We start from the raw sequence: 27,925 nt of genomic DNA on the forward strand, positions 1-27,925 counted from the left end.
AGGGTCACTGCAGCTGCCCAGCACAAACACCAGGGGTGTAATTCCTAGGGAACCCCTAGTAAAAGGTTCTCACACAGTTACCTGTCTGCCTTTGTGGAAGTTCTGCTCCTCTAAATAACTTTTCAACCTATGAAACATTTTCATTTACATTCCATGGTTTAACATTTAACATTACAAAACCAGAGTTGAACAAAAACAAGGAGCCCGAGCTCAGCCTGGACTGTGCCAGTCCCCATTGGCACAGCTTGGGTCCCACAGGAGGGCATGTGGGAGGGAGATGAGAGACCTCCATGGATGTAGGAGGTTTGAACAAGAACTGCCCTATGTTGAATCAGAGATGTGATGTTATTGTTCCAACAAGAGATGTAGCTTCCAATGCTTCTAATATTTGTAGAAAAACTGAAGTTAGGAAGAAATGAAAAACTTGAAATATGTACACAGAGAATACATATCTGTGTATATATGTGTATTTACTACAAATCCATGACAGAAGTGTGTAACACTCAAAAACATTTAAATCAGGTATACTTTGAAACTGTTGAATCTAAATTTTTTCAAAGAATCAAACATCTTCTATTTTCATTCTAAAATTAAAAGAGAAATTAAAAAAAAACCCCAACCAACCAACCAACCAAAAAAAAAAAAACAAAACCCACAAACCACCACAAAACCAAGAAGACAAACAACAAAACACCTCGAAGGCATCTTAAGGTAGCACAAAAATCCAGATGAACTTTTAAATCAAAATAAAAAGAGAATTTAAGACAGTTGTCTTATTGTTTTAATGTGTTGAGGATGGCTTTGTGAAACTAATCTCATTTCCTGGCCCGAACAAAGCAGTGATTTTCAATTACTATTTTTGCTTATTAGAAACAACAACACCTTTTTGTAATTAAATTTATTATAATATTAATTATTTAATAATTAATATTAAACCAACAGGGGTTACATTAACAATAAATATTTACTGAGCCCAAACAATGGCAGAAAGCTAATTAAGTCTTACAAGGATTGGGGAAGAATAAAGCATAAAACTGAAGAAAGAAAAGGAATTGCTCTCTGAGTTGCTCATGTACTCTGCTTTCTCAGGATTGCCCTGGTCACTCCAAGCAGTCCTACACAATTCTCCTTCACAAAAGCTTTTCTCTTTTGCTATAATTTTTCCCAGCTGCTAGTCTTCCTCTAACTGCCTTTTTCCTGATTCCCACACTCTAATGTGCAGCCAGAGTCATGCTGTCATTTAGTTCCCTCCTGTGTGTGCCTTCTTCTCCCTCTTTCACTGATATAATTGCTGAATTTCTCCATACTCCACTTCCCTCACCTCTTGACTCTCTCTCACATTAAAGTCTGCATTGCTGCCTCCTGCTGTGGTTCATCCTCATCAATCACTTCTGCTCTCAGGCTGTGGTTCATCTTTGTTAAAAGTCTTCTCAACAGGCTCCCTGCTACCAGCCACCGACCCTGAGCCCTTCATCCTGGACCTGTACACTTTTACTAAACAGATAGACCTTGCTACTTCCCTTTCATGCCAGTATTATACTACAATATTCATAACTTCCATTCATATCATTTAAGACCCACATCTCAAAGACCTGTTTTCATGGAACAGAAAAGTTTTTCTTAATATTTCCTTAAGTCTTTTTTCTAAAATGTAGTAAATTCTTAGGAGGTCACTTTTTTCCTATCTGATATCATGTCAATGATACTTACTTTTGGTGAGATCCAAACGCTGTGCTGAAAACAAAAAAGCAACCAAATATGTTCACAACTTTGGTGTTTAGACACTGGACAGACATATCATAACTCAGGATGAGAGATAGAGAAAAAGCAGGAATTGGTGGGCTGAAGGTGGAACTGGAAAACACAGTTAACACTCTTAAAGGGAAGGAACTTAAATTAGCTGAAAATGGCTAACTGCCTACAAAGTATTTTCTTGGTGATATGCCAAAAATTTAAATGGAAAATAAGTTCAAGGGTTTTAATGAGTTTAACCTGTGTGACCCCTCACTGTGATTTCAGCCACTTCTATCCTGTCCACACACACACACACATACACACACACATATATATATATGTGTGTGTGTGTGTGTGTGTGTAACAGAAAATAATTAGGAAACATAAAGCTATAAATCAGAATAACAAATGTGCAAATATATGCTGCAATAGGATTTATATGTAGGTACACATTATGAGCACATTGTTCTGCCATCTACCTTATCCTCCTCAAGTTAATTATTTTTGGGATCTGCTTATTCATATGTAGATGAAATTAATCAAGAGCATTATAAAATTGTAGAGTTATGGACAGTGCACACAGACAATCCTCCATCATGTAGGGGTGACTGCACAAAACTAATTTTCTCAGACTATGTTTAAAATACCAGAGACTGTGATCATTTTATTTGTCCTTACAGATGTAACCTTAAATGATCATAAGATTGAGAGCTTTAGAGGTGTTTCCAGAAGGTGACCTTCAGGTTCCTTTCCACATATACTGCATACCTTCAAATGCCAGATGAGTATAGGATGACACTTAAGGTCTAATCAAATGACAAAAAATTTCTTTCTTAATTGTGAAGATCTTAGAATATGCGACTTGGACAAAACTGGCACATGCTTAGATTCATCTCCCCACTGAGAAAAGACAAGCATGGTTGTAAAACCCAGGACCAGCTTCAACCATCTGAAAAAAAAAAATTGCAAAATTGCAAAGAATTCTTTTCCCAGTAGGGTTCTGTTCAACAATTCCTACAATCAGCCAACACGCTGCATGAAAGCATTTGCTTAAATGGAATAGCAAAAGGCATGCAAGTTAATAACTTCTACTGAGCACTAGCACTTAGACTTCTTCATAAGAAAGCTGCTGAAATGATTGTTCTGTGCAGTTCCATGCAGCCTGACCTCTGATGGATACCTGCTGCTGGCACCTGGCTTTGGCAGTGCAGTAACAGAATGTGAGGAGACTCTCAGCCTGCACACTCCTGAGAAGTGTGGCTTTTAAAGGCAACTCCTGTGGCAATATGGTCTTCAGCCACCGATGGAATGGCACAGAAACAGTTCTGTCCAGACTTTATGTGTGTTACTTAACTGCAGGTAAACTGCAAGATACTTAACTGCAATTAATTTTCTAAGCTTCCTGGCATTTTTGTCCTTTTTCTCATGAAGATGTGACTTTAGCTGTTGATTAGGGGGTGAAGTTAAACCACAAAGCATAGCAATGGCAGCAGTGACAGAGATGAAGAAGATTCATCTAGTTCTTGTCCCTTAGTGGTCTTACCAGGGAAAGAGAGAAGAAAAGGAACAGGGTTGCTTGTGTGTGAAAAGTGTATTCACATGTCTTCCTCCCCTTTGTGAGGGTCAGAATTCCTCAAATGAACTACTAACTTACGTGGAGCTACTCATAAGCTCACTAGTAATCACTGTACCTAGCTAATTTCTAACAGACATAAATAATATTCAACCTCAGAAATAAAACCAGAATGTCTTCAAAGCAGACAAACAATAAAAAGTCTGCATAGACTGTTTTTCTTATTTCAAGTTACGCGGATTCATATAAAAAAATTTATTTGCATCCTCTGGATGGGAGCTCAATTTTCTGGCACTAATGCAACTCATGGCATACAGAGATTAGGATCAGAAATTTTTCAGTTACCTACACACTAGACAAAAGAATGAAGCAAGTGCTTGCTCTGCAGCTATGTCCAAGAACAGCAGGGAGGTCAGCACTGCTAGTGAAATAAGAGGACATCACAACTGGGAGAATGACAAATCGGGGAAATATAGCTGGTAGCAGGGAGAAGTTCTTTTTCATGTTCAAGAAACTGAATGCTTTGGTGAAGGAGGGAATGCTTCTCACTAGATCTTCAACTTCAATGGTATTTTTCTGATGTTCATATATCATAGCATATTTTTATGCTGTATTGAAAAAAAAAAAAGTAGACTATTGCCTTGATAGAACGTGTAATTTACAAATTTTAGGATATCTAAAAGAGAAAGTTTCTATAGAACTCAGCTTTGTTTTTTTAATGTGTTACTATGTTATCTTTTCTACATAAATATTTAAATTGGTTGTGCCCAAACACTGCAGGTTATACACAAAGCATTCCATTAATTTTAAATTTTAAAAAATATTAAAGACATCTACTTTATGAAAAATATCCATATTTCTGGTAACTATTAAGTAATTAAGTAAATCGGAGGGAAGTAATTTTTCCTTCACGGTACAAATTTGTTCTTCACAGGTCTTACTGCAGTAAATAGTAACAAGAACAGTACTTATTACTGGGAATATTTTCAATTAAGTCTCAACATGATTTCATAGACTGAGCTAAAAATAATTTTTGCTGGCACCAAATTCTAACCAGATAAGGGCAAACTCAAAATATTAGTGTATTATAGTTACAAAATGGAATAAAATCTGATTGTAACTTTTGGTGAAGCAATTTAATTAGTACAAGGAAACAAATACAGTTTAAAATTTCATATTGTAATAAAATTATCATGACAGTAAAAAATTCAGTGTCATTCACACAAGCATTTGCAAGCATAGAAAAAAACCTCCTAAAAGTAGATATAAATTCTCCCTCCCACTGTTAAGGAAACTATCTTTTGCTTACTTTACAAAAAAAAATGTAAGACTGCTAAAAAAATATCTTTCAAAGGATCTGTTTATCTTATATAGGTAGACAAAGAACCATGCTCAAATTATTTAGGTGATAAGGAAAAAGGTTGGGGTTTTTTTTTGCAGAAAAAGCATGACCTTTTGTATGACAAATAAAGCCTGGATAAGAGACTTGACTGCAGACGAACAGTTAGGGAAACTTGATTGTGAGCAAAAGATTCAGCTTCCTGATCAAATGGTTGCTTGTGTATTCATCAATGGTACGCTTAAATAATTTTAAGCTACTCTGTTTATATAATTCCTCCTGTAGAGTTCTCTGTTAAGAGTTTACTGTTAGTGGCATACGTAAGTTCTGGGTGATAGCACCATCACACTTCTTCCACGGAAGACAAAGCCAGTCTAAAGAACCTGGAGATGCACTGTGAGTCTTACCCCAGTCCATTATACACAAAGTGCCTGGAAATATGAATAGCACAACCGTATTCTGAGTACCTGCATTATTTCCCACAAGCAGTAGATCCCCTAGGGTGTTTAAAAGCAGAAGTTCTGTAACTTTTCCCTCCCTGTTTTATCCTATGGAGATCACAGATCACTCGTGTTTGTCACACAGACAGAGCAGCCAGATGAAATGGGCAACAGTGGAGTGCAGTCAAACTGAACTTCTTTAAGAAGTCCATGTAACTTGGATACCAGTCTGCACAGCATGCCTCTCTTTACCACATTTTCATTTGAGGCTATTTTCACCATTTTATAATTTCAGGCAATTATTCTATAAATTCACTTCTATCCTCAGAAAGAGAATTCCATTTTTCAAAGGATTATTAATAGTATTGATAGCATGGGTAGTGTTAAAGACGTAAATTCAATATTAAGATACAACTTGCCAAAAGACATTTAATGTTGCATCCTATTTAAGTACAAGGAAAGAAATGCTGTATTATTAAGAAATGCCAAATTAAAAAAATATGCAGCCCTAATTAATCTGTAAATATAACGGTAATATTTATTTATTTTTGGTGTGCAAACCATGTCTCTGATAACTGTTCAGCCCTTTTCCTGCTGGCCCATGGAGGTCTGAAGTAAATCTCCCTTCACAGCACAATGTTATTTAGTGACAATGGTTCACAGAGCAATGCATAGATGAATATTGTCCTAGAATAATACACAGGGTATTCATTGAGGCACAAAATTGACAAAACTAGAAATATTATTTAAATGGAGAAAAAAACCCAACTGACTTTTCTTCCTTGAAGTATAAACTACATATATACACAGAACTACAGATAAGCATCCCAGACATTTCAGACATAAGTGAAAAAAGAATAATTGCCAGGGTATGAGATTGCACTATAAAGTTCTTTTCACTCTCAAGTTTCAGTCGAATGAAATCAGAGCCGTTTTTCACAGAATAATGAACAAGAAATTCTCATATATTATCTCACATATTAACTAAGGGATTATAAAATCCCAAAAGGAGTTTTTAAATGGAAACTTTCTTAAGGGAAGCCTATTTTTTTTTCTTATGTAACAACACAAAAATCTCCAAATCTTGTTTACTTCAAAAACAGAAATAAAACATCTTTATAGTTTTGGGGTTTTTGTGAGATGTATATTTTTTTTTTTTTAGAAAGGATCTTATGAGAATTCTTCCACTCTGAAAAAGAAAAATGGTTTAGCAGATTTCTTACCAAGAAAGATCACCCTATATTTCTCTCTATTTTTAATTCTAATTATGAAAAGAAAAAAAATCTTGTGGAAGGTCAAGCTAAATGTTCTCGTCTCACTTAGAACTTTCTCCTTTTTTTCCCCCTTATTAATTAGATTAAGTAGTAATATAAGAAACTTTATTTTTAAGTAAAGGAATGCAGAAAATCATTTTTTAATAATAAATAAAGATTTTTAATATCATAAATGTCTACCACCAGGGGAATTAGTTTTACTTTTACCACAGGCAGAAATCTTACAGGTGTACACCTCAGTGAGTTTATGTTACAGAAAAGTTTGATGAGTTATTTGTGACTGAGGCAGTATGGCTCAGATGGTGTACATGTTCTACACCTCTTTTCCTAAAATTAAGCCTTTTATTCTTACTCCCTAGTCTTACCACAGGGCTTCCTTCTCATCTGCCTGGAATTTCTCCTCATATATGGCATAAGGTGTCTCCCACACTGTGTTTGAGAAATGTCTTCCAGAGGACTTCTGATCCTAAGATCATAGTTAGTATTGGCTGGAGTTCAGTTCTGGAATCTCAAATCTATGTTTGTTTTCACTGCAGCCATCTCTCAGAAAAGCTTTGTGAACATGTGAAGACTCAAATATACACCTACTTCCTCTGCAGAAAAACTGTTAAGGAGAAGTGCATATATTTTGTACTGTCATATCTCCTTTCCTAGTCTTTTCCTACATGTACAGGAAAACAACAGAATTTAATTACATTTTAAAGCCTTGTTAGTTTGCAATTAGAGTATCTTTATTTATAAGCATACTTTTCAGAATTTATTTAGTAAAAGCTGATTAATGCTCTAGGTAATGCATTTATTATAATGGTGCTTTCTCTTTGGTAAGGGATTCAGTTCACAATTCACAACTAATGAGTAAGATAAATTTGCCCTAATCTCTTGTCAACTGCTAATCCTACATTTCTATCAATGTATTATGTGTTAATTTTCAAAATAAATCAGATTACACATCAAGAATATTGATGCAAGTGTAATACTACACATTAAAGTAATCTATTACATTAGCAGTCTGTCTCTGGAAGAGGAGAGGAAATAAACTCCCAAACAAATGGTTTGTTTCAAACTTCCTGTATTATATATATATGATTTAAAAACATTGAAATAAATGTCCAGATTAAAAGTAGAGGATGATAATTTCAGTTGTCATTTTAACCACATAAATTCATTCTAGGGATAGAAAATAACAATGTCTATTATGTAAACAAATACACTCTTATTCACTAAATTGTACGCTTACCATATACTATCTCACTTTAGACAATGAAAGGCAATCAATTAAGTTTCTCCTTCAGTTACCACGATTCCAAGTGATTAGGCACCCTCTTTTTAATAGGAACCACAGTGAGTGTATGTGTAGTAGAAGACTATTTTTATATAAATCTAATTTTGAACTTAGAAATGTGAAGTTCTATACCACACCAAGACCAATGTTACCAATAGATTCCCCTCAATTACTCCATAAGTTGAGGAAATTGCTCTACAGGCTACGTCATTTGTTCCGAAGAGACATAAGTGACACTATTCTACTTATAAGTACAGCACCTCAGACTGCAGTTTCAACACCCTACAAACCATACAGAATACAAAATTTGGTTTTAAACACAAATAAAATAAAATCTCACTCAAACTTTTTGCTCTGAGACCTAGTTCTTATATATTTCTTCTAAGATATAGCCATGAAATATCAAAATCTCTAAATTTTTTAATCTCTTTTCATTTTAGACCTTTCCATTGTTAAAGTGGAAATGCCTCCTTTTCATAAAAACTATTGAATTCACACAAGATCAATCATCATTTTGTTGGCACAGAATCAACTGCCATTTGCCCTTTTCCTACAGAAAACTATAACTTCAGTAATATATGGCAAAATTTAACCCCAGCAAAATCCTGAAGGATGTCAAAAGATCTCATAACACTCTCAGATTTCCACTTTTACAACCCTATAACTTCATGCCACATATCACATCCTAGCAAGAGTCCTTAGGTGACGTGTTGCAACAAGGCAAGTGCATTTCAGGCAGCGGCAGCCGCCCTCAGCACCACCTGCTACGTTTACATGTGCAGGGCCCTCTGGAGCGCGGCACCTTGGAACAACACTCTCCAGAGACACGAGGGCATTGATTTCTATCCGAACATAGTTACACCTCTCTGCAGGCACTACTGCGCTGGTCGCTCTCAAGTCGTGCTGTTACTTCCTTTTTTTCATCTCTTTTAATAGATTCCATCTATTGTAATTGCACACCCGAAGACATGACAGGACGCAGTCTCTGAGAGTGTGCTGGACCCTGTACAGGTGACCAAACACACATACCTGATGCTTTAGTATATATGATCCATAGAGTGCCCCGGATTCTGGAAACATGCCTTAAACTCCTTTGGCTTTTGGATATAATCAGCCTACAAACACAATAGGTTTTGGCCATTTAAAGAATGGATGAAATAATTACCTTGCTAGAAAAGAAATGTCAGCTAAATAAGGGAAGTGAAGGCACCCAGGTATCTGCTTGCCAGAGACAGTGTGTGTAAATTGAGAGGAATGCCTAAGATTGCATAATAAAAGACGGCAAAGATTTTACTCATTAATGAAATATAGCTGGGAATAAGGCCTGCATCTCCATAGAAATCTGATCATTAGTTCCCCAGGGCTAACCAGCAGGAAAACAATTTAATTCCAGATATGAATAGCTAAGCCTGTTAAGAATTGCATTTTGCATTCTGATTTCCTCTGTAAACAAAGGTGTCTTTTCCACAAGGAAGAATGCCTGTGGAATCAGGACCTGAAGATTACAACATAAACTCCTAAGCCATCAAATGTTAGCTTCTAGAATTGATAGCTTGACTCAAGAATACTGAGTATACCTTTTGCTATTTTTGAAGCACTGGAAAGGTACAGGAACCAGAAATAAAATAAATTCTAATTTATCTTGCTACTCTACTCTTCAGTGTCTTGTCATTTACTAAAGTCTTAAGTAAAAGCTTCCTTAAGAAAAATTACTTTTTTGTCATGCTCTTTATCCATAATATGACTGTTCCCACCTGAAAAAGACTACAGACTAAAATAAAAAAATACATTTCTGTATCTATTTTGAGTGTCAGCTTCTTAGCACTATGACAAATGGCAAGAAACAATATAAATATAATTTGAAATGACATTTAAAATTGACCTTATAAGGCATGTATTGTAAGTCTGATACAGTCCTGAAAACAGTTATGAATGACCTACTTTCAGAAAAACTTTTGGCATAGATTTAGTGATAAAATATGAATGAAGAAAACCACTGAAGTAAAATTATACTTTACCAAACATTTGAAAACACTTGAAAAATCTTCAGAGATACAGACAGTAATTTCTACACTGATTTCTATATGAGCACATGACTTTCTACAGAAGTAGTGTTATCTGCTGATATTGGTATGCTTTTTCAAACCTGATATGTAAGGAGATACTTAGTCAGCCCATTGAATGATGTAATATCTTCAGAAAGTACCTAAGAAACTTTTATACTTAAACCAGTTTCTACATGGTACCAGTGCCCTGACACGTGAATATCTCCTGCCTCTCAGTTCCAGAAAACTGTACTTACAGGACACCTACAGGAAATTAGTGTTTTGGTTCCAGCTGGTACCAATACATGATTCCTTGTGCCTTCCTATCATCTGAGAAAAGGAACATGATGAGGCAAACTAGAGAAATTTATAAATTCATTAAACACCTTAATTGCAAGTTTTAATCCTCTGGTATTAATGTAGAATGCTGGTGTCCAACATTTTCTATAAGATGTGCCAATGGATGGAAACAGAATGGTTTGGGTTGGAAGGCACTTTAAACACCATCTAGCTACAAACCCTCAGCAGGGGAAGCAGGGACACCCTCCACCTGGGTTGCTCAGAGCCCCATTTAACCTTGCCTTGAGCATTTCCAGGGATGGGGCATCCACAGGTTTTTTGGGCAACCTGTTCTGGTATCTCACTATTCTCGTTGTGAAGGATCTGAAGACATGCAAGGTATTTCTTCATGGTGTGACCTCACCCTCACCAACCCAACAGGCCATCATGTTGTGTTACTGTAGACACAGCACCATGCACACAGCTCATCCAGGGCCTGACATGTGGCCACAGGCCTGCTCACCACAACCAGCAATGCTTGTGTGACCCAGCTATTTAAAGATGCTTATGCCTGTCCTGTAGCAGCACCCACCTGTGGCCACCAGACAGAGCCCCTTGGAGACGTTTGTCAAACAGAGCAGCAGGAGCTGTCGTGCAGTAACAGCTCTACAATACAACCCTCAACCCCTGCCTGCATCCCTGTACCCAACATACACGAGGGGCTTTTTCAGGAGATGGCAGCAGGAGCTGCACCGGCTGCTCTGGTCGGGGCCAGGCACAGGCCAGCCTGGAGCACAGGAGCAGCCAAGGGAGAGGGGCTGCCAGGCAGAGTCACGCAGGCTCCCCAGCTCCTGCCACTCTTCTGATTGAAGAAGAGCATTGAATTACACTGAATTACAGGTCCTCACTCAAGAGTTTATCAGAACATCCTATTCACAGTCAGTGGGTCTAAAAGTTTTGTGTACTGTGTGACACAGTTGTATTTCACATTTGTCCCTGACTGGAGCATCTAATCGGTCATTGGGAAACTGATTGGATATAACAGAAAGAAAAACTTCAGCTTAAAAGTACCAAAGACAGAGGTATTTAAATCAGATCTAGACCAGACACACATTAAGCATCCTCTCTAGTTGGGACCCACTTGAGCAATGTACAAAGAGCTGTCATCCTTCATTTCATAGCTCTTATGGCAAGAGAGACCAGATTAGATCATAAAAAGTAATGTAGTGCATTGTATATGATTTGATATTCAAGCTTATCTATACAGTTACATAGCTCTGTACTCTCACAAGACAAAAAATTTAGATTTCCAGGTGAGCAAGAGATTCTTTTTTTTTCTTGTCTAACCAGACACTTCCCAGATTTGTCTAAAGGTGACTTCATCTTTTATCTATCATTTATTTCAAAGAATATAGAAATGTACACAAACCTGCCCTTTCCATAACCTGCAAGCGAGCTGGTAAAACACAAGGCTGCTGCAGAGACTTGCCTACCAGTGTCTGCATGATATTCAGAGCTTACTCTATATACGTTCTTTCCCCTGTTCTTCATTCCCTCCTGTACATACTGCATTCAATAAGTCACACAGTCAAGCTCCCTACCCTCTTCTGCGTTGTTACCTCTCCTTCTTTCCTTTCTTTTTCAGTTCTGTTCTTTACAGTACTTGAAATCCCGCCCACAGCCCCCCTAAAAGTTTACTTAAACATTTACCACAGTTTCTGACAGTGCAAATCAGTGTTTTGCTCCATTTTGTTGTACATTAAAACTCTTATCACTTTGGTTTGGAAAGAACTGAGAAATCTCTTATCTGTGTTTGAAGGGTGGTTGCAAAATGAAAACCTTCAGATGGGACCTCACACAGCAGGGCATTGTAAACTTAGGCTAAACCATATGAAAACATCACAAGAGTTTTTCTTAAATACTGAGAATACAATATATCTTCTGTCTATTGAAATATGCAGTATACTGTATATAGTGTATTCTGTATACCTGAAATATATATATGTATACTTATATAAATTTCTTAAAGAATTCTTTTATATGAATGTTATTGAAATACAAGTAACTTTTTTCCATGTAAAATACCCTTGTCCTATACAGTGTCCTTATTTGACATTGAGCTTTTCAGAGTGCATTATATGGATTTTCCCCAAAATAGGAAGAAATAGGAAAAAATCTGTAAGATTTTAAATTCTTTAGGCATCAAAGCAGGAAGACTCTCCATTTTCCAAGGTAGCACATTAAAGTATCCAATTTGAATCGAGAGAAACAGAAATGAGAAAAATTTCTACAGATGGTGAATATACTTGTAAGCTGAAAAGAAAGGAATTAAAACACAATAAAATATTTGCACTAAAGTACTATAACATAAAATTTTGTTCAGAAAAATTGTTTTCTTTCAAAATAAGGTTGCATACTCAAAGGTGAAAAAACCTCATGTTGAAATACGCAAACACTATCTGTGACAAAACCAAAGGTATCTTGCAACATTTCAGTGACCCTTCACAACCTTCAGTAAGGAATTCCCCAAATGGAAGGGCAGGTCATGTTGATTCCTGAAAAGCTGAAAAGTAAGGAATTAGTGTATTAAGCAGGTTCCAGCCAGCAGAAAATAAAAGCTTCAGTCCAACCTGAAAAGGATCTTTGCTTAAAACAAACAAACAAACAAAAAAGTTTAGTAAATGTTCATGGAAAAAATGGTAATTGACCATTTTCTTCATTCCAAAGAATATTGTTGATGAGGCAACTTCAACAGGATCTTCAAGTGATTAAACTGTAATAAGTATTATGTACATGTAAATGGTAACTTGAGAGAGGAAAAAAGATCTAGTTCCTACCAGTTTGGCTGAGTTGTGACGTGCTACGGCTTTTTCTTGATAGCCCCACGATGGCGACCATTTTTGCACCAATGCTGGAGCGTCTCTTTTTGCTGCCACCACCAACAGTGCCCACTGCCGTGTCCGACTGGCTGCCGTCGTTCTTCTCCAGCGTGTACATCTCCCCGCTGATGCTGGTGCTCTTAGTCATGTTCTTTCCTGAGATGGCCATCTGTCTGCTTTGCATTTTGGATGTAAAGACACTGTCAGCCAGTTGACGGATAAACAGTGCAGACAAAGAGTAAAAAGGGGAAGACAGAAAAGGACAGGTTTCAGATGGAAGGTTTTGGGAGACTGGAGGGTAAAAGCAGCTAATCACACAGGTAGGGTTTGGTTTTAAGAGCTAAAAGGAGAAACTTTAATTCTAGGTTCTTGGTTGGTCCACTGTAAAAACACTTGACTCATCAAAATTGTGTTTTAAGTAACAAGCTCTTATTTACTGATTGACTTAAAACTGATTACCAGCTAAAGCATACTGAAGAATTAATGTATCCATATATCATACAAACACTTTTTGTTTGGAAAATTTAAGTTCTGCCATCAGTGCCCTGTGCCTCTTTGTCATGGGTTAGTACAGTTTAGTTTTTTAGTTATAAAAGAATGTAAAATAATTCTCCAGGTCAGGACCTGGGAATTGCTTTAGAAGAGACAGAGACCTATCAGAGAGTTAGTTGGAATATTGACATCTACTCTGACCACTGAAATTGTTAGCTGCAACTTTGGGAAGTACCATATAAAACCCCATGAATTTCCTGTAGGCGGGGCCTTTTTCTTCTTCCTTTGGCCGGAGAGAGACAGGTAACATCGAGCTGGGCCTGCTGCTCCCCCCCTTTTTGGGAGGGGAGCTGGCCTGAGGCCTGGCCGGATTCCATCGGCTCCCAGGTGAAGTGGGGGGGAAGGAGAGGTTGCTGTTTTATAACAGCTACTTTCTTCAGAGTTCTCTGGAGCAGGGAGAAATCTCTGCTGGGCCCCTGATAAGAGCTATGGGCACCATTTGGGCCGAAGCCACCCCAATTTACACTGAAGGGTGGGCTGAGAAGACATTTATGATCCTGCCTGGTTTTTTTTTTTTGTGATTCTGGACTGCCTGAGTGCTCCAATCTCTGATGTTTCTGTGAGTTCTTCTTCCCTCACCAGCTCAGCTTTGAAAATCTAACACTACAAGCTACAGAGAAAGAGACAAAGACTTCGAGCAGATTTAACTCTTTTTTAGCAACATGAAGCTTCCAGAGCTTGGCCCTTCTCTGAGAGAGTAAGAAAAGACAGAGTGAACATAAAGAACAACAGCATGAAGTCAGTAAAGCAAGAGTGAAAAGACCATTGGGACAGAGGGTTGAAAAGTTGGTTGTTCTATTCTTACTTGAGCCGTGGAAATGAACTCTATATTTAAGTCATTCTTTTAAATCATGGGAAAGATATGCATTTGGAGAGATGATTGTTTTGTGTGTAGATGTAAGCAAAGGTGTTTGTGATGAACTAAGTAATATCCTATAAGATGCTTAAACAGAGATAAAGATGACAAGCCCCCTGCGCCAGTGAAGAAGTGAGAAGATATCTCTGTACCTTGAAGTGAAGAATCCTTTGCTTTGGAGTCATTCATCTTTAAAAGGTGACACCCCAGTACGCAAAAGTCTAAGACCCATGACCTATAAGCAGCTTGGGAAACTGCTCCTGGGAGGGTCACAAAGGCAGGTTCCTCTGGGCGGTTGTTTTTGTGACAGTTTAAAACCCACAAGAGAACTGTTCTAAGTTGTCAGTGGGATCCATGACTCGAAAAGATACTCTTCCCCTAATGAATTGATGAAAGACTATTATCAAATAGTGAAACTGACTGAAAATTACAAGTTTTGTCTCTTTATGTTGTCTTGTAACAAAGTGAACAGTTTGTAAAGGGAGGGAAAAGTGGTTTATTTGAAGTTTCATTCCATTTTAGGGGTTTTTTTTCCAACTTTCTTTTTTTTCTATTCTTTTAGTGTATGTTAATAAACTATTTGTTAATTTTAAGGTTGAGCCTGCTTTGTTCTTCTCCTAGTCTCTCTCTCACAAAAAAAATAAGTACCAAGACCAAAATTTAGTGAACATGAAACCACTACATTAATTGGTGTTTTCGCCCGGTTTGAAATTAAAACTATGACACTCTTCTCACATATAAGCACACAAATAACCTATATTCCTCTGGGAAACAGACACTCGATTCATTACTGAATGGAAAAGAACATCAGTCTGAAACCCATCTTTGGTTACTAAACATTTAGATATTTCAAGGATGTTCTCAGTAATCTGGTTTAGCTCAGTCATCGTACCCATAGGTTTTCCTATGTCCACCTCTGTATCAAGTACAGGTACTAGATATGTATTTCACACAATACTTGACAGAGTTGGCAGAGATAATCAGTACTGACAAAATAGAATACATATTCCAGTGTATCTTTCATACTCATTTAGAGTTTGTGTAAATGTGCTCTATGTGACTGCATATAAACTGTCTGCTGCAGCATTTCATGTGCCCCAGGGGAACCTGATCTACCAGTGGTCAAGGCTAAGGGAACTTTTCTCAGAAATGGCAATCTAACCTGATGACAACAGCACTTATCCAAATTTTGCCCTGACATCTCATTGGTAGGTGTCTGAATAAATATCCAGAACTGGAAGTTCTGGGGTGTCGCTGGGGTACATGTGGGCTTGAAAATACATAGAGAATTTTCTATTTCAATGAAGTTCTTGCGCAGAACTTAGACCTTTATTTTTCTTTTCAGTGCAGTGTTTCTCACCAAAAAGTCCCCCATGAGATGCAATTTTAAACAACCCACAAAACTGTGGGATATTTCCAGAACCCAATTTCTTTGTTAAATCACCAGTATATAAAGGCTAAAATGAATAGTTTTGATTTTTAAACAGATTTTCAACGACATGCAAAGGCTGTTACTAGAGCTTTAGTGCTCAGCAAATGTCTCTAGAGCAAATTATTCTAATTATAGAAAAAATATATAGTCCTTTTCCCTTACCTAAAATGACCTGAAATCTATTTCATAAAAGAAGGGCATTATTGTTTCTTCATGAAGTTTTTTGCAATACATATTCTGTCAATAACTTATCTATGGAATTAATGCAGTGCACTCAAAAGTAAATGAAGACTTACAGCTTAGCCACAACCCAGAGGAAAAACTAACAGCTGGTTCATAGCAGAAGTAGACCTTTACAATTGGAAAAATGCTGAGTGTACTTCTCAGGGAAATTACAAGGAAAAATATGAATGAGAGTTTGGATCAACAGATGGAGAAGCACAATAAAAAGCTGAGAGAGAGCCATAGTGGCCTTGCCTGGACACACAGTCACAGAAGACTGAACACAATGGTAACCTGAAAGTTTTTTCTTACCCTCTTTCAGATCTGTTGTTATATGTTAGTACACAGTGACTCTCACTGGTACCTTTATCACCAAGGGAGGAGTGGGATAGGATGGGGGTAAAGAGGAAGGCAAGGAACAGTAAAAGAGAATTTGTATTTCTGTGTCTTATTAGCACTATGTTAACTTACTTGTTAGATTATAACATCACATGCTGTATTTTTTATCAAACTAACACCTCAAAGAATTCAAAGAAAACAGATGACACAGAAATTTTCAATATTATCTTGAGTATAAAAAAATAATACTAGACGTCTAGAAAAAACATTGCTGTGAAGAGCTAGTGTCTTCTACTTTATCTTCAGCAAAATTTTGCTAAGAATCAAAAAATTAGAACCCCTTATCCACTAATGTGATTTTTAATCCAAGTTCTCAAAGGAAATATGATTAATGTCTGCTTTCAGTCAGGTCTCTCTCTTTTCAGTATCTTTTAAAATCAGATCAAATTTGACAGAGTAGTAGAAAACTAAAGCTATTTCGTTTATAAAACTGTCTCGAAAACAGATCCCTGGAGAGAGATCTTATGAATGACTCTTTGGGGAAAGATTGCAGAAGTCATTATTGAATCTCTCCTAGTAGAAGCCCATTCCCATATAGAGGCTGGTGCAGGAACTAAGTTTTTCACTGCTTGCAGAATAACCTATTTTAGTGATCCATTTTTTCAAAATTAATACCCAGAAAATCAGTGAGTTCCTGTCATATAGAGAATATACATTGTTTTATAAGTGATATTCCAATTCAGTAAATATGTCATCAGTGGCAACAGAAAAATTATGCATTTTAATATAAAAGTTACACAGAAGAGAAACTCACCATTTTCTGAGTTGAATGTACTTTTGAGGTGCTTTTTTGTGTCCTTTCTAAGATGTATATTTCTATTTAAGTGGAATGGATTACAATAGTTACCCTTATTAATGAAATCAGTGTGTTTAAAGAGGTTGGTCACTATAGTTTCCATGTGCAGTTAGCTATGAAATTACTATGAATTATTAAAATTTGCATTTGCTTCTGTCTGAAGGCTTCTGTACCACAAAATGTTTTGCTGTGTACTCTTGCAGTAATGAGGTAGACTTCAGTCAGACACCTTCTCTTGGCCAGCTTTTTGAGAAAGGTAGGAAAGGGAATTCAAATGAGGAGAAAGGCCGTTAGATTTAAGTGACTATACCAAACACTAGTACAAATAGCTGATACTAAAAATTCATTCACAAACTTCTATTTTTTTCCCAGCAGAGCTGTAAAACTATTTTCTTCAATTAAAGGCTTGGGGGTTTTCCTCTTCTCTAAAAGCAGCAGAGAAGTCATCTTCGCTATAGTCCTAACCAGCAAACAGCCCTTGGAGAAAGCCATTCCACAGCAGGGACTTTTGTTTTTTCACAATTCCTCTCTTAGCAAAAAAGCTTTGAGGAATACATACTAGGAGAGTTCTGAGTATTCTGAGTTTATAGTGCCTCATAATAAACCTAGAGTGGTCACCAGCACTTCCTTCATCATCACTCAGAATCCTTTCTGGCTATCCAAACCCTCATTCACTAATTATTCTTGGCAGATACTTTATACCGATTCTAGTAGAAACCATCCTTCTACCCAGCCTGACTTTTGACAGTGCCACAAATGGATCATTCTCAGAAAAGCTGGGTATTGTATGTCAGATTTGGTTCCTTTCTGAGGAAATAGGAAGGTTGACCCCAGAGCAAAATTTAGAGAATAAATCATACAACTTTTTCCTTAACAGGAAACAGCAATAACTAGAAGTTTTCTTTATATGTACATATACACAAATATAATCTCACACACATCCAGTTAAATAAGTTCAACAGCATTTTAAAACAGACATTATATTTAAGTAATTTATGAAATTATATGAATTAATTAATAGCTGTGCTTTAAAAATAGGGTTCTCAAGGTGTCTTATAAGATAATAATAATTTAAAAAATATCCTCAGCAAAGAGAATATATAGCCAGATGCTGGGAGGGAGAATAAAATAAAGGGGCCAATAAAGTAATTATCTAGTCCAAATAATATGTACATAATGACATAATAATACCATTATTAGAACCAAAACAAGGACAAAATCAGCACACAACCCCAGCTATGTGGCAGCCCACAGCCTAAAGCAAGAGCAGACTGAAAGTGGCAGCCAGGCTGTTGCCTTTGGCTTAACAGGACCAAATTATCAACAAGAGCAGGATGAAGGACAAAGCCCATACAGGAATGTTGCTTCCCGCACTATCCCAAAATCCAAGAAACCTCTTGAGAAAACCAAGAGCTGAGACAGGTCTCAGTGTAAATATGATTTCAGACACTTCCGTTTTCCAGTGAATAAAGAAAAAGGAAAGACGCATAAATTTTAGAGGAATACATTCTCAAAACTAAAGCAGTTAAAAAAGAAATACAAGGGAAAAATAAGACATTAGGAAAAAAATTACAGTAAGATATCTATAGATATATTTGTAATTTAATGCAAATGGAATATGAGAGCCCTAGCCACTAAATAGTATTGTTAAAAATATACCATATTTGCCAACTGTGGAGAGTCAGACTGACAGATATCTGTGATGTCAAAGGTATTCTAAGTAAGTTTGCTGAGGATACTAGATTAGGAGAAGCTCCTGACTCCCTTGAATGCAGAGAGGCCCAGCAGAGAGACTTTGACAAATTAGAGGTCTGGGAAATCACCAACCATATGAAGTTTAATAAAGACAAGAGCTGGATTCTGCACCTGGGATGGGGATTGTATGTACAGACTGGGAAACGAGAGTCTGGAGACCAGCACCACAAAAAGGGGGCACTGGCAAGTTGACCATGAGTCAGCAGTGCCCAGGCAGCCAGGAGGACCAATCCTGTCCTGGAGGACATCAGGCACACCACTGCCAGCCAGGCAAGGGAGGGTATTGTCCTATTTTGCACTGGGGCAGCCTCACTCCAAGTGCTGGGGGGCAGTTTTGGGCACCACAATATAAGAAAGATACAGAAGGCACCCAAACAATGGCCACAAAAATGGTGAAGGGCCTTGAGGAAAAGCCATATGAGGAGCAGATCAGTTACTTGGTCTGTTCACTCTGGAGAAGAGGAGACTCATGAGAGGTCTCATTGCAATCTGGAGCTTCCTTGTGAGGGGAGGAGGAGGGGCAGACCCTGATCTCTTCTCTGTGGGCCCAAGGGAATGACCTGAAATTGCATCAGGGGAGCTTTAGGTTGGATATCACGAAAAGGTTCTTCCCCTAGAGGATGGCTGGGCACTGGAACAGCTCACCAGGGAAGTGGTCACAGCACCAAGCCTGACAGAGTTCAAGAAGTGGTTGGACAGTGCTCTCAGACACGTGGTGTGACTCTTGGATTTGTTCTGTTTAGGGCCAGGAGTTGGACTGATCGTTTTGGGTGCCTTCCAACTGAGGAGATTCTATGATTGTGTTAAATTTAATATGGTCCTTGTAGGCAATGAAGAGTTCTGTGCCACACCTAGAGTAGTTAATCAATTGTATTAGGCCTGTTCTCTGGCCTTGACAGCCTGCATACACACAGCAGGCTAGCTTACACTAGCTTACATCCTTCCCAAAAGAGGGTTTAATCAGGCATCCTGCCCGAAGGAAACTGACCCCAGTTTATGCTGTCTCCTGAATTGTCCCCGATTTGAATCAGGGGCACCTTATCAGTGCGTCCAACACAAAGCTATGCCAAATAGGACAAAGGATGTTAAAACAATATAGATTATCAAGACCCTGCCCTGGCCCTATCTTGCTTACTGGTCTAGACTTAGCCTTAAACCCCTTGATGAGATTAGAAATCTCAGATTCTTTTCAAATTATGATATTCAACAGCCCAGTTCTGGCCCAAAAGATTTTTATGAATGCTTTTAAAGAAAAACATTAAGCAACTATAAAACTGCTGTTCAAACACAGACTTCTGGAACTGCAGTGTTAAGGCCTTGGATTTCTTAAAGGCATTAATCTCCGCTACCTCTTTGCAGAGACTCACCTGTTTTCAAAACCAAGAGTGTAATTACTCTCTGGAAAAAATGTGCTTTCAAAGTCTTCCAGACTCTTTACTACAGGAGATAATCAGAAATGACCCGGTTTTTCTCTCCAGTTTGTCAATATTTGTACTGAATAGCCAGATTAGAAAACACTGCCAGAGAAACTTCCAAAAAACGATTAGAATTGGCTACTTGGAAAACAATCCTTTCTGGAACTATTGCATAGCCAGAAGGGAATTCCATAAAGTGCCTAAGGAAACTCTAATAGAAAAGAAGCAGAGAAATAGGTCTCACAAGAGGATCTTTGATTTAGTCTTGGTATCTCCTGCTTTAGGCAAACTGTTCCCTTGATATCTGACCAAGATGGAAAGAAACTGTTTGTGAGGTTTGGGTTAAGGAGAGGGAAGATTTCACAGAGCCAAAGAATCCCATCCTAAAGGCAGTGAAACTGATCTGAAGCCACTTTACCTGGGACAGTATATGGCTTGTAATTCTTGCACTGGGTAAGATGGACTGCACTGTGGGCAAATGTTCCAGATCCTAAACAGGTTCCAGATAAAAACTTGGCTTACTGAATATTTTTGTATGCTAGGTAGCAAGAAGCAAGTCAGACGCTTCATCCTACCTCTCTCAGTTTCTGATGGACTTGAAAGCATTTAATAATCTTACAAGAAAATACTAATTTCAGAACTATTTGATACAATTTTTGGCTGTTATATTTTCCATGAAGCAGGTGCAGACACAATACATGCTCATTGTAACATATGTACTAAATGGAAAATCTCATCCCCTTGCCATAGGTAAAAACCTGCAGTCTTTGGCTGCCATTTTTGAATTAGCTGCAGAGTTGGAAGGCATTGAGGTCAGATTATTGTCTACAGAAACAGAAATATTTTCTAAAAACTGGCTGATTCATAGAGTAAATGCCAAATTTCATCAGGAATCCTTCATTTTGGCCAGAAAACAACAACAACAACAACCACAAAAACAAAACAAAACAAAAAACCCACCACACCAAAACACAAACTAAAAACCACCCTGATAGCATGATCCATCTGCCAAGCTCAAAATAAGTCCCAGTGACAGGAACCCCAGAGCTGCCACTCAGCTTCCTCTTCCCTCTTCACTAACCCGGTAAGTTCTGGAGTAAGTAATGTACTACTAAAGATTTATAAAACAGTATTTTAAATCAGGCCCTGGCTCCGAACCACACCAGTCTGTGGCAGAAAGCAGCACAGGGAGAAGTACAGAATCCTTATACCCAGTGTCTTTGTAATCACTAACAAATTACAAAGAATATCACTTATTCTACAAAGACTAAGTAAAGATGTAATGGATGTTATCTGTTTCAATGACTGATAGACTAAAATTATTATTAAAAACGTGGTATTTTTTTCACTTATCAATGAATACACTTTAATAAAACCAGTGTTATGAAGCACAGGCATTTTTCCAATCTACAATGCTGTTAATACTTTTAAATGTGAAGGAGAAGATATCAATACAATCTATTGCATTGTATATTGTTGGTAGGATTTTTGAGGATGCTGTTTGTATTTCTCAGTTGTCTTTACAGCAGTATTGGAAATGACAAGTTGTAATGTCATTGCTCTGCCAAAAGCATATGTATCAGAGAATCAGATTTACACGAGTCATTTGGCAGACCTTGCAGGTTTATTTATTTCTTTATTTTAAAGTCAAAGCAAAACTAATAATATTGCTTTCCAGCTTAGTTCTCTGGTAATGATCCCTAATGAAATTCTAATGGCATCCATAATAGTGAAAATCCATGTTGCCAAGTGTGTAGTACAGCTGTGGGCTGTGATGTCCTAGGGAAAGGATTTTAATAATTTTTCAATTGTTGTAATAGATATTTTCTAATATGTGTCTCCTATGAGACTAGAAGACCCACTGAAGACTTTGTTTACTGCTTTTTACAAGCAGGAGATGAATTTTAATGCCTTTCTTAATAGACCTGTTAACTCAATCAGAGATGCTCTTATTTCATTAATTTACTGAAGAAATTTAACAAAACCAGCATTATGGGGACAGCTGTGATGTAGGAAATAACATTTCCATGGGAACAACGCTTCCGGCCAATATACATACTCGTTTGCCAATTCACATCAAAGAGAGACACTGCAGGTTCAAAATTGTAGTGACTCTGGAGACCCACTTGGTCAAAAACTATTCTATTAACTTCTGGTGGTATAAATCTCCAATAGCTGGACTGACTCAGTTATTAGGTTTATTTTATTGAAATTATAACAGGAAAGTTGGGGGGAAAAATAGAGCAGTATTTATAAACTATTTTGTTATGTATATTACTATTCAAAGAAAACTAGTAGCCACATCTCAAAATATAAGTAGTAAGACATAGTAGTAAAATATAGTAGTAGAAAATATAAGTTTCATATTGTGATATGAAATTTCTTTTTGCAAAAAAGAAATTTATTTTATTACAAATCAGGAATACTACCCACTACAGTACATAGGTTGACTTGAGCTGTATCTCCCCATACTCTGGTAGATTTATATATTGCTTTATTATTACAAAAAGTATTATTAATAGAAGTATAACTTCTTCCATGACATCTCTGGCACATTTTTTTTTCAAATTGGAACAAATGGCAAAGTCATGTGGGGTCAGGGCATTAGATTATTTACAAAACATAGCCACAGTAAACGAATTATGCAGAAAAAACTGTAACAGCTAGGTGTTTCTGAACACTAGCAGTTGAATTATACACAGAGCTCCAGAGATTTTTGAAAAAACTTCTCACTTTCTCTGATAAAATAATTGGCTATTTAAAAAATAAAAATACAGCTGATATTTTTGTTGATTTAAATTGCAATTATAATGAAGATGATATAAATATTCATTTTGTGTTGATAAATTTTCAAGTTTTCCTCTACAAATTTACAGAAAAGCTTTATTACCCTGCTAACAGTAACGCATCTTTGATGAAATCCCTTTCTTTCATACAGTGAACTAAACCAGTCGTTTACTCTATGTGGATGCAAAAAAAGTCTAGCAAGAAAATTATTTGAGGTCTAGAAGTCTTGCATTAGTCAGCTGTCATATGCATTGGTAATAAAAGAAGTCCATATGAGCTCTGAAGGTTTGGCAATAAAGTACATTGCAGTTCAAGACGGAGTGAGCTTTGAATAACATCCAAATTCTTCAGGTTTAGAAAGCATCTTGTTTAAGCCAGCCTGGCAAAGAAGCAGTTGTGTTTGCAAAAGCCGGGTAACAACCAGCTTGCTAAATTAAAACTGATCCTGAGCAACCTGATTAAATTGAGATTGTTCCTGTGCAGAAATGCACCTTGCATGTACTTAATCTGATAGTTAAATGTTGTGTGCCTGTTCCAACCTGCTGTTGAATTAGTCTTCCAACAGGGATGGAGGAGAGGGCCCAGTTTTCTGTATTAACACTGCTAAGCCACAACCTACTTGCTTAGGGCTGCTCAGTGTTGTTGCTTGAAGGCCTGCATAGAGCTCTGTGAATGAAAAGCAAGCAGTAATTGCTAAACCAGACATTAAATCCAGTATGTGTCCCAGACCTCAAATCACCAGAGAAATAATGTAAAATCAAGTCAGGAAAGTGAGAAAAATTTCAGACTTGAAGGTTGAGATGCTCAAAAATATAGAGAGGTAAGAGACATCATGCTTTGCCTGAGGGTAAGAAGTACCATGATTTATCATATTGCTAAACTGAAATTGTGAGGGAGATTTACTTATTTAGAAAATTCATTGACAGTTAGAAAATTTTATAAGGTAGACATGGGGGAACAGGACAGGATGCACTACTGATATTACATTAAGAGAAAAATCACATAGTACACAGGGAAGGGCCAGATGTCTTGAAAAGGCTTTATTTAAATAAATTGCTGTCAGCAATATGGATCTCCCTGTAGCGGCATCTATACTTCACTCATGAAAGATTGTATTTCTTTGATTAGTACTGCACAAAGGGAATATGCTCAGACTCATTTTAATGCTTATGTGCATGTTTGTGGCAGTGGCTGTCTAAATAATAAAACAACTCTAACATTTCCTTCATCCTTGTAAATTCAGGTTGCTTGAGGACTCTGAAAAATCAGGGCCAGAATAGGCACTGCTAATATCTCCAAAATTCATAGCATGTCTCTGAATTGATCTTCTGGGACTGAGAACTAAACGGACATGAGCAAGAGAACTGAAGCCGTAATTACTTCAACCAAAGAGACATTATCTGGGACATCATGATCTTGCCTGTCTGACTTCTGTCACTTTGACAAAATGACTTTGAGTCACTTTTGGTCTCTGGGGGAAATTATAAAAGCATACAGAAAACTTAAGACCATCATAAAAAAGAAAATGTGAGGAAAGATGTCTCACATCTTTCTGAACATGAGCCTGCAATCTTAGTTTTTTTGAGCTGGAGAAGGCTGCTCTGTGATCACATGTTCCTGCTGAGAAAATGTGTACATGGCACACTACGCAAGTTTGAAGCAACTTTCCTTTTTTTTTTACCTTGGGCCTCCATAGGAATCATGTTATGTTATGGCTACCATCTGGGAAGTGCTGGGCTCTCAGTGGTATTTGTAGGGAAATTTGATTTCCTGCTAGGAGCTACCTGATGACACATCTCCCAACTTGTTTAGCTAGCACCTTACGGACTTTAGGAGAAATATGAACACCACACAGGTACAGCGAAATTACTGAAAATTCAGATCTGATTAAAATCAGATATATGGGCAATGCCAAACCAGTGGAGAATTATCTCTCCATAGCTGTTAAGCACACAATAGTAAGACGAGCACTAGGACCCTTATCCTTAGTTAAAGTACAGTACTTTCTAGATGGGCCTGGCAATCTGTTTCAAAAGTAGTAGCACAAATCCAGCAACTGCATTTTAGAAATACTTCTAAGAAGTAACAAGAAGGAGTTTATGTTTGCTTCTTAGAAGGCTAAATGGTAAGCCTATTAATTATTTTTAATGAAGTACATTTTTACAGAATCTTATCACTCTTCTATTAAAATAATATTCAGGCAAAAAGAGTGAAAACATACATTGCTAAGACGGAGCCATGTATGTCCAATAAAGAAAAGCCTTATAAGCTTCAATATTCAATCCCTTGTTTCTATAATTTTCTACACCACTTCTTGTTTTGCTGTTGCTATTACTGTCACCAGATCTGTTGTGCTCAATCGTGTAGAAATAAAGATAAAAAAGTCTGTCTATTGAAAGTCTTATGATTCAATATAGCTTTAAATATTTTCAGAAAATTAATCTTTTTATAATCCACTTAAAAGTGCAAAGAAAAATTTCAACATTTTTATTTTTGCTTCAAATCCTCATTTTAATTTTTTCCTTCATCTCTGCTTCCTTGCATGTCTACCAGGATTTCTCCCTGCATTTCTTGTGGTTCTGTTTTGTTTAAACTACTTATGCACAATTTTTAAATAAACTTTAGTAATATGAGTGCATCAGTGCCTTATGGATCACAGGTCAGAGCTGGCTCAACAGAGGTAAAAAGCTGCATTTCATGCAGAGAGAAGCAGTCTCAGAGATATTGCATTGGAGTCAAAGTAAAAATGTCTGAGTTTCCTGCTGGATGCCTTATATCAAAGCTGCAGACTGTTTCAAATGACTTATTTTTACTGTTCAACTGTTAATAATGTGTACTTCCAAATTCATTATTTTCTTATATCCCAGTGTATTAAAATTAATTTACTAACTGTAAAGGAACTTATGTATCTTTTGCATTTACTCCAAAGTAACAGGAAAAAAACAGGTCTCCAAAGGTTCTATAGGCAGTGACAACTTAGAAAATGATGACCTTACTAGATTTCTTAAATTATTTTTATTCTTTTCTCAGTACAAATTTCATAACAAATATATTTGTTCATATAATTCTTTTTGGAACCATTGATCCATATTTTTCCATAGTATTTTTCAGAAGCTACAGATAATTTTCTTCTAAATGTCATCTATGAAAATGTAAAAAACCAAATGGCCAAATTATTGTCCATGTGTGTTGGTACAGACCCAGTAGTTCTATGAATGTATAGATTTTGAATATTTGCCTTTCTGTATTAAACTAAAGGTAAAAAATCTTACATTAAAAAGTAGTGGCTCTGAATGTATGCTTCAAATGGGCAAGAGTTTCTCATAAACTCCTAAAAAGACTTAAGCTAGATCAATAGTACTAGGAAAATCTTACTGAAAAAACCTTTTCTTTAGGTTCTCTGATTTTAAAGACACAGACTGGCAGTATGTAAGCAGCTCTGCTTACCTAGTCATCAGAGTGCAGAAGAGTTACATTAGAGAGACACAAAATAAAGTTGCTACTTCTTGTTCAAGGACCCAGTGCATCACATCATTGTCATGTTGAAAAAGATGTTAGACCAACAGCTTCTGTTGAGAGCTGCAGGAAACTGCATGCTGGCCTGCTTTCCCTGAGAACCTACATGAATATTGACATAATTGGACCCAAGTTCTCTCTCCTTCCAAGGCAGAAATGACACTGGGTGAACCTTTATCTATCTATCTATCTATCTATCTATCTATCTATCTATCTATCTATCTATCTATCATCTATTCTCTGTTGGAAGCACAGACTACCTGTACTGTGATTTTGCTAAAAGGCTGATCATGCAGTAGGGAGTCTCAGACTACCATTTTCTCTTCCAAACGTGTGGCCTGTTTGGTTATAAAGGTTAGATAGAATTAACTTCTTTCATCTAGTAGTGCAGTTGAAGGAATCATTGAAATACTTTTGAAAAACCAAACAGCACATACACATTGAAAATGGATTCTTAGTGTCTGTTATCTTTTGTACAGCTTTTTATATTTTTACCAGAATAAAGACTTTCAAAACCATTACTGGCTTCCAGCCCTGAGAAGGAGCTTGCAAAGACTGCATTGACATGCTTTTTCTTCCAGAAAAGTACTGCATTTAACTGTTAATAGCTGCAGTCATAGTGGACGGGTTATAAAACCTGAAATACTAGAATTATAATTTAATGAAAAACTAAAGAACACATACTCATCAGGAATCAGTCTTAAAACATTTCTTCCTTCCAATTAAAACCATTTTAATTATACAAATTAAATTCTACAAAGTCTTTTTTTGTGAATGAACTAGGACTAGAAAGTGAATTTGAAACGAATCTTTATGCCTAACAAAGGAAGGGGCACAAAAAGCATGAAGAACTTTTAGAAAGAGGAAAGATTTTGTACCTGAAGAAATACATTACTTAAAGCCATACATTGCACAATGTTTCTTGAATTTTTAAGTGCTCTGAAAGATTACATCCCTGCTGAACTTTTCCACTGCAAATTTTCCTTTCTTGGTTGTGTCATCTTCCTACTTAATCAGCTCTATTCCTTCTACCGTCTTTTGGAATTCAATTCCTTTCTTCACATGGGATATCACTGATTCCTTCCAAATACATAACAAAATTTTGTGACTTGCACTGGCTTTTTATTTCCCATCTCTGCCCTTTCTGTCCACCCACACGGATAATTGCTTTGTCCACTCTCACCATTTCAGATGACAGGTACTGCAGTGCTTTTCTCCAGCCCTGGCAATTTACCCAATAATCCCTTCCAGGATACTAGTGAAAAGACAAGTTTCATAGCCTTTCATTTGGTTGTCTGATCTTCCTCCACACATCAATAAAGGGTTACACTCTCTTTTAGACAGTTGTCC

General features: G+C 36.9%; 1 protein-coding gene across 50 annotated transcripts in view; it reads right to left on the minus strand.

Moving 5' to 3' along the window:
- The window catches only part of RIMS2 (regulating synaptic membrane exocytosis 2), a 456,916-nt gene that overhangs the window by 39,883 nt on the left and 389,108 nt on the right, over nt 1-27,925 (minus strand). For 33 of the 50 annotated variants that reach the window (XM_058419196.1, XM_040054821.2, XM_040054793.2 and 30 more), the window contains one exon: nt 12,804-13,045. The exons of 13 other annotated variants lie outside the window; for them this stretch is intronic. In XM_058419196.1, the coding sequence (XP_058275179.1) occupies nt 12,804-13,045 (242 nt within the window). The remainder of the gene's footprint in view (nt 1-12,803; nt 13,046-27,925) is intronic. 4 more of the 50 variants (XM_040054729.2, XM_040054701.2, XM_040055123.2 and 1 more) reach the window with 2 other exon arrangements.

Source organism: Hirundo rustica, chromosome 1 (genome assembly GCF_015227805.2).
Source record: "Hirundo rustica isolate bHirRus1 chromosome 1, bHirRus1.pri.v3, whole genome shotgun sequence".
Taxonomy (NCBI): Eukaryota; Metazoa; Chordata; class Aves; order Passeriformes; family Hirundinidae; genus Hirundo; species Hirundo rustica.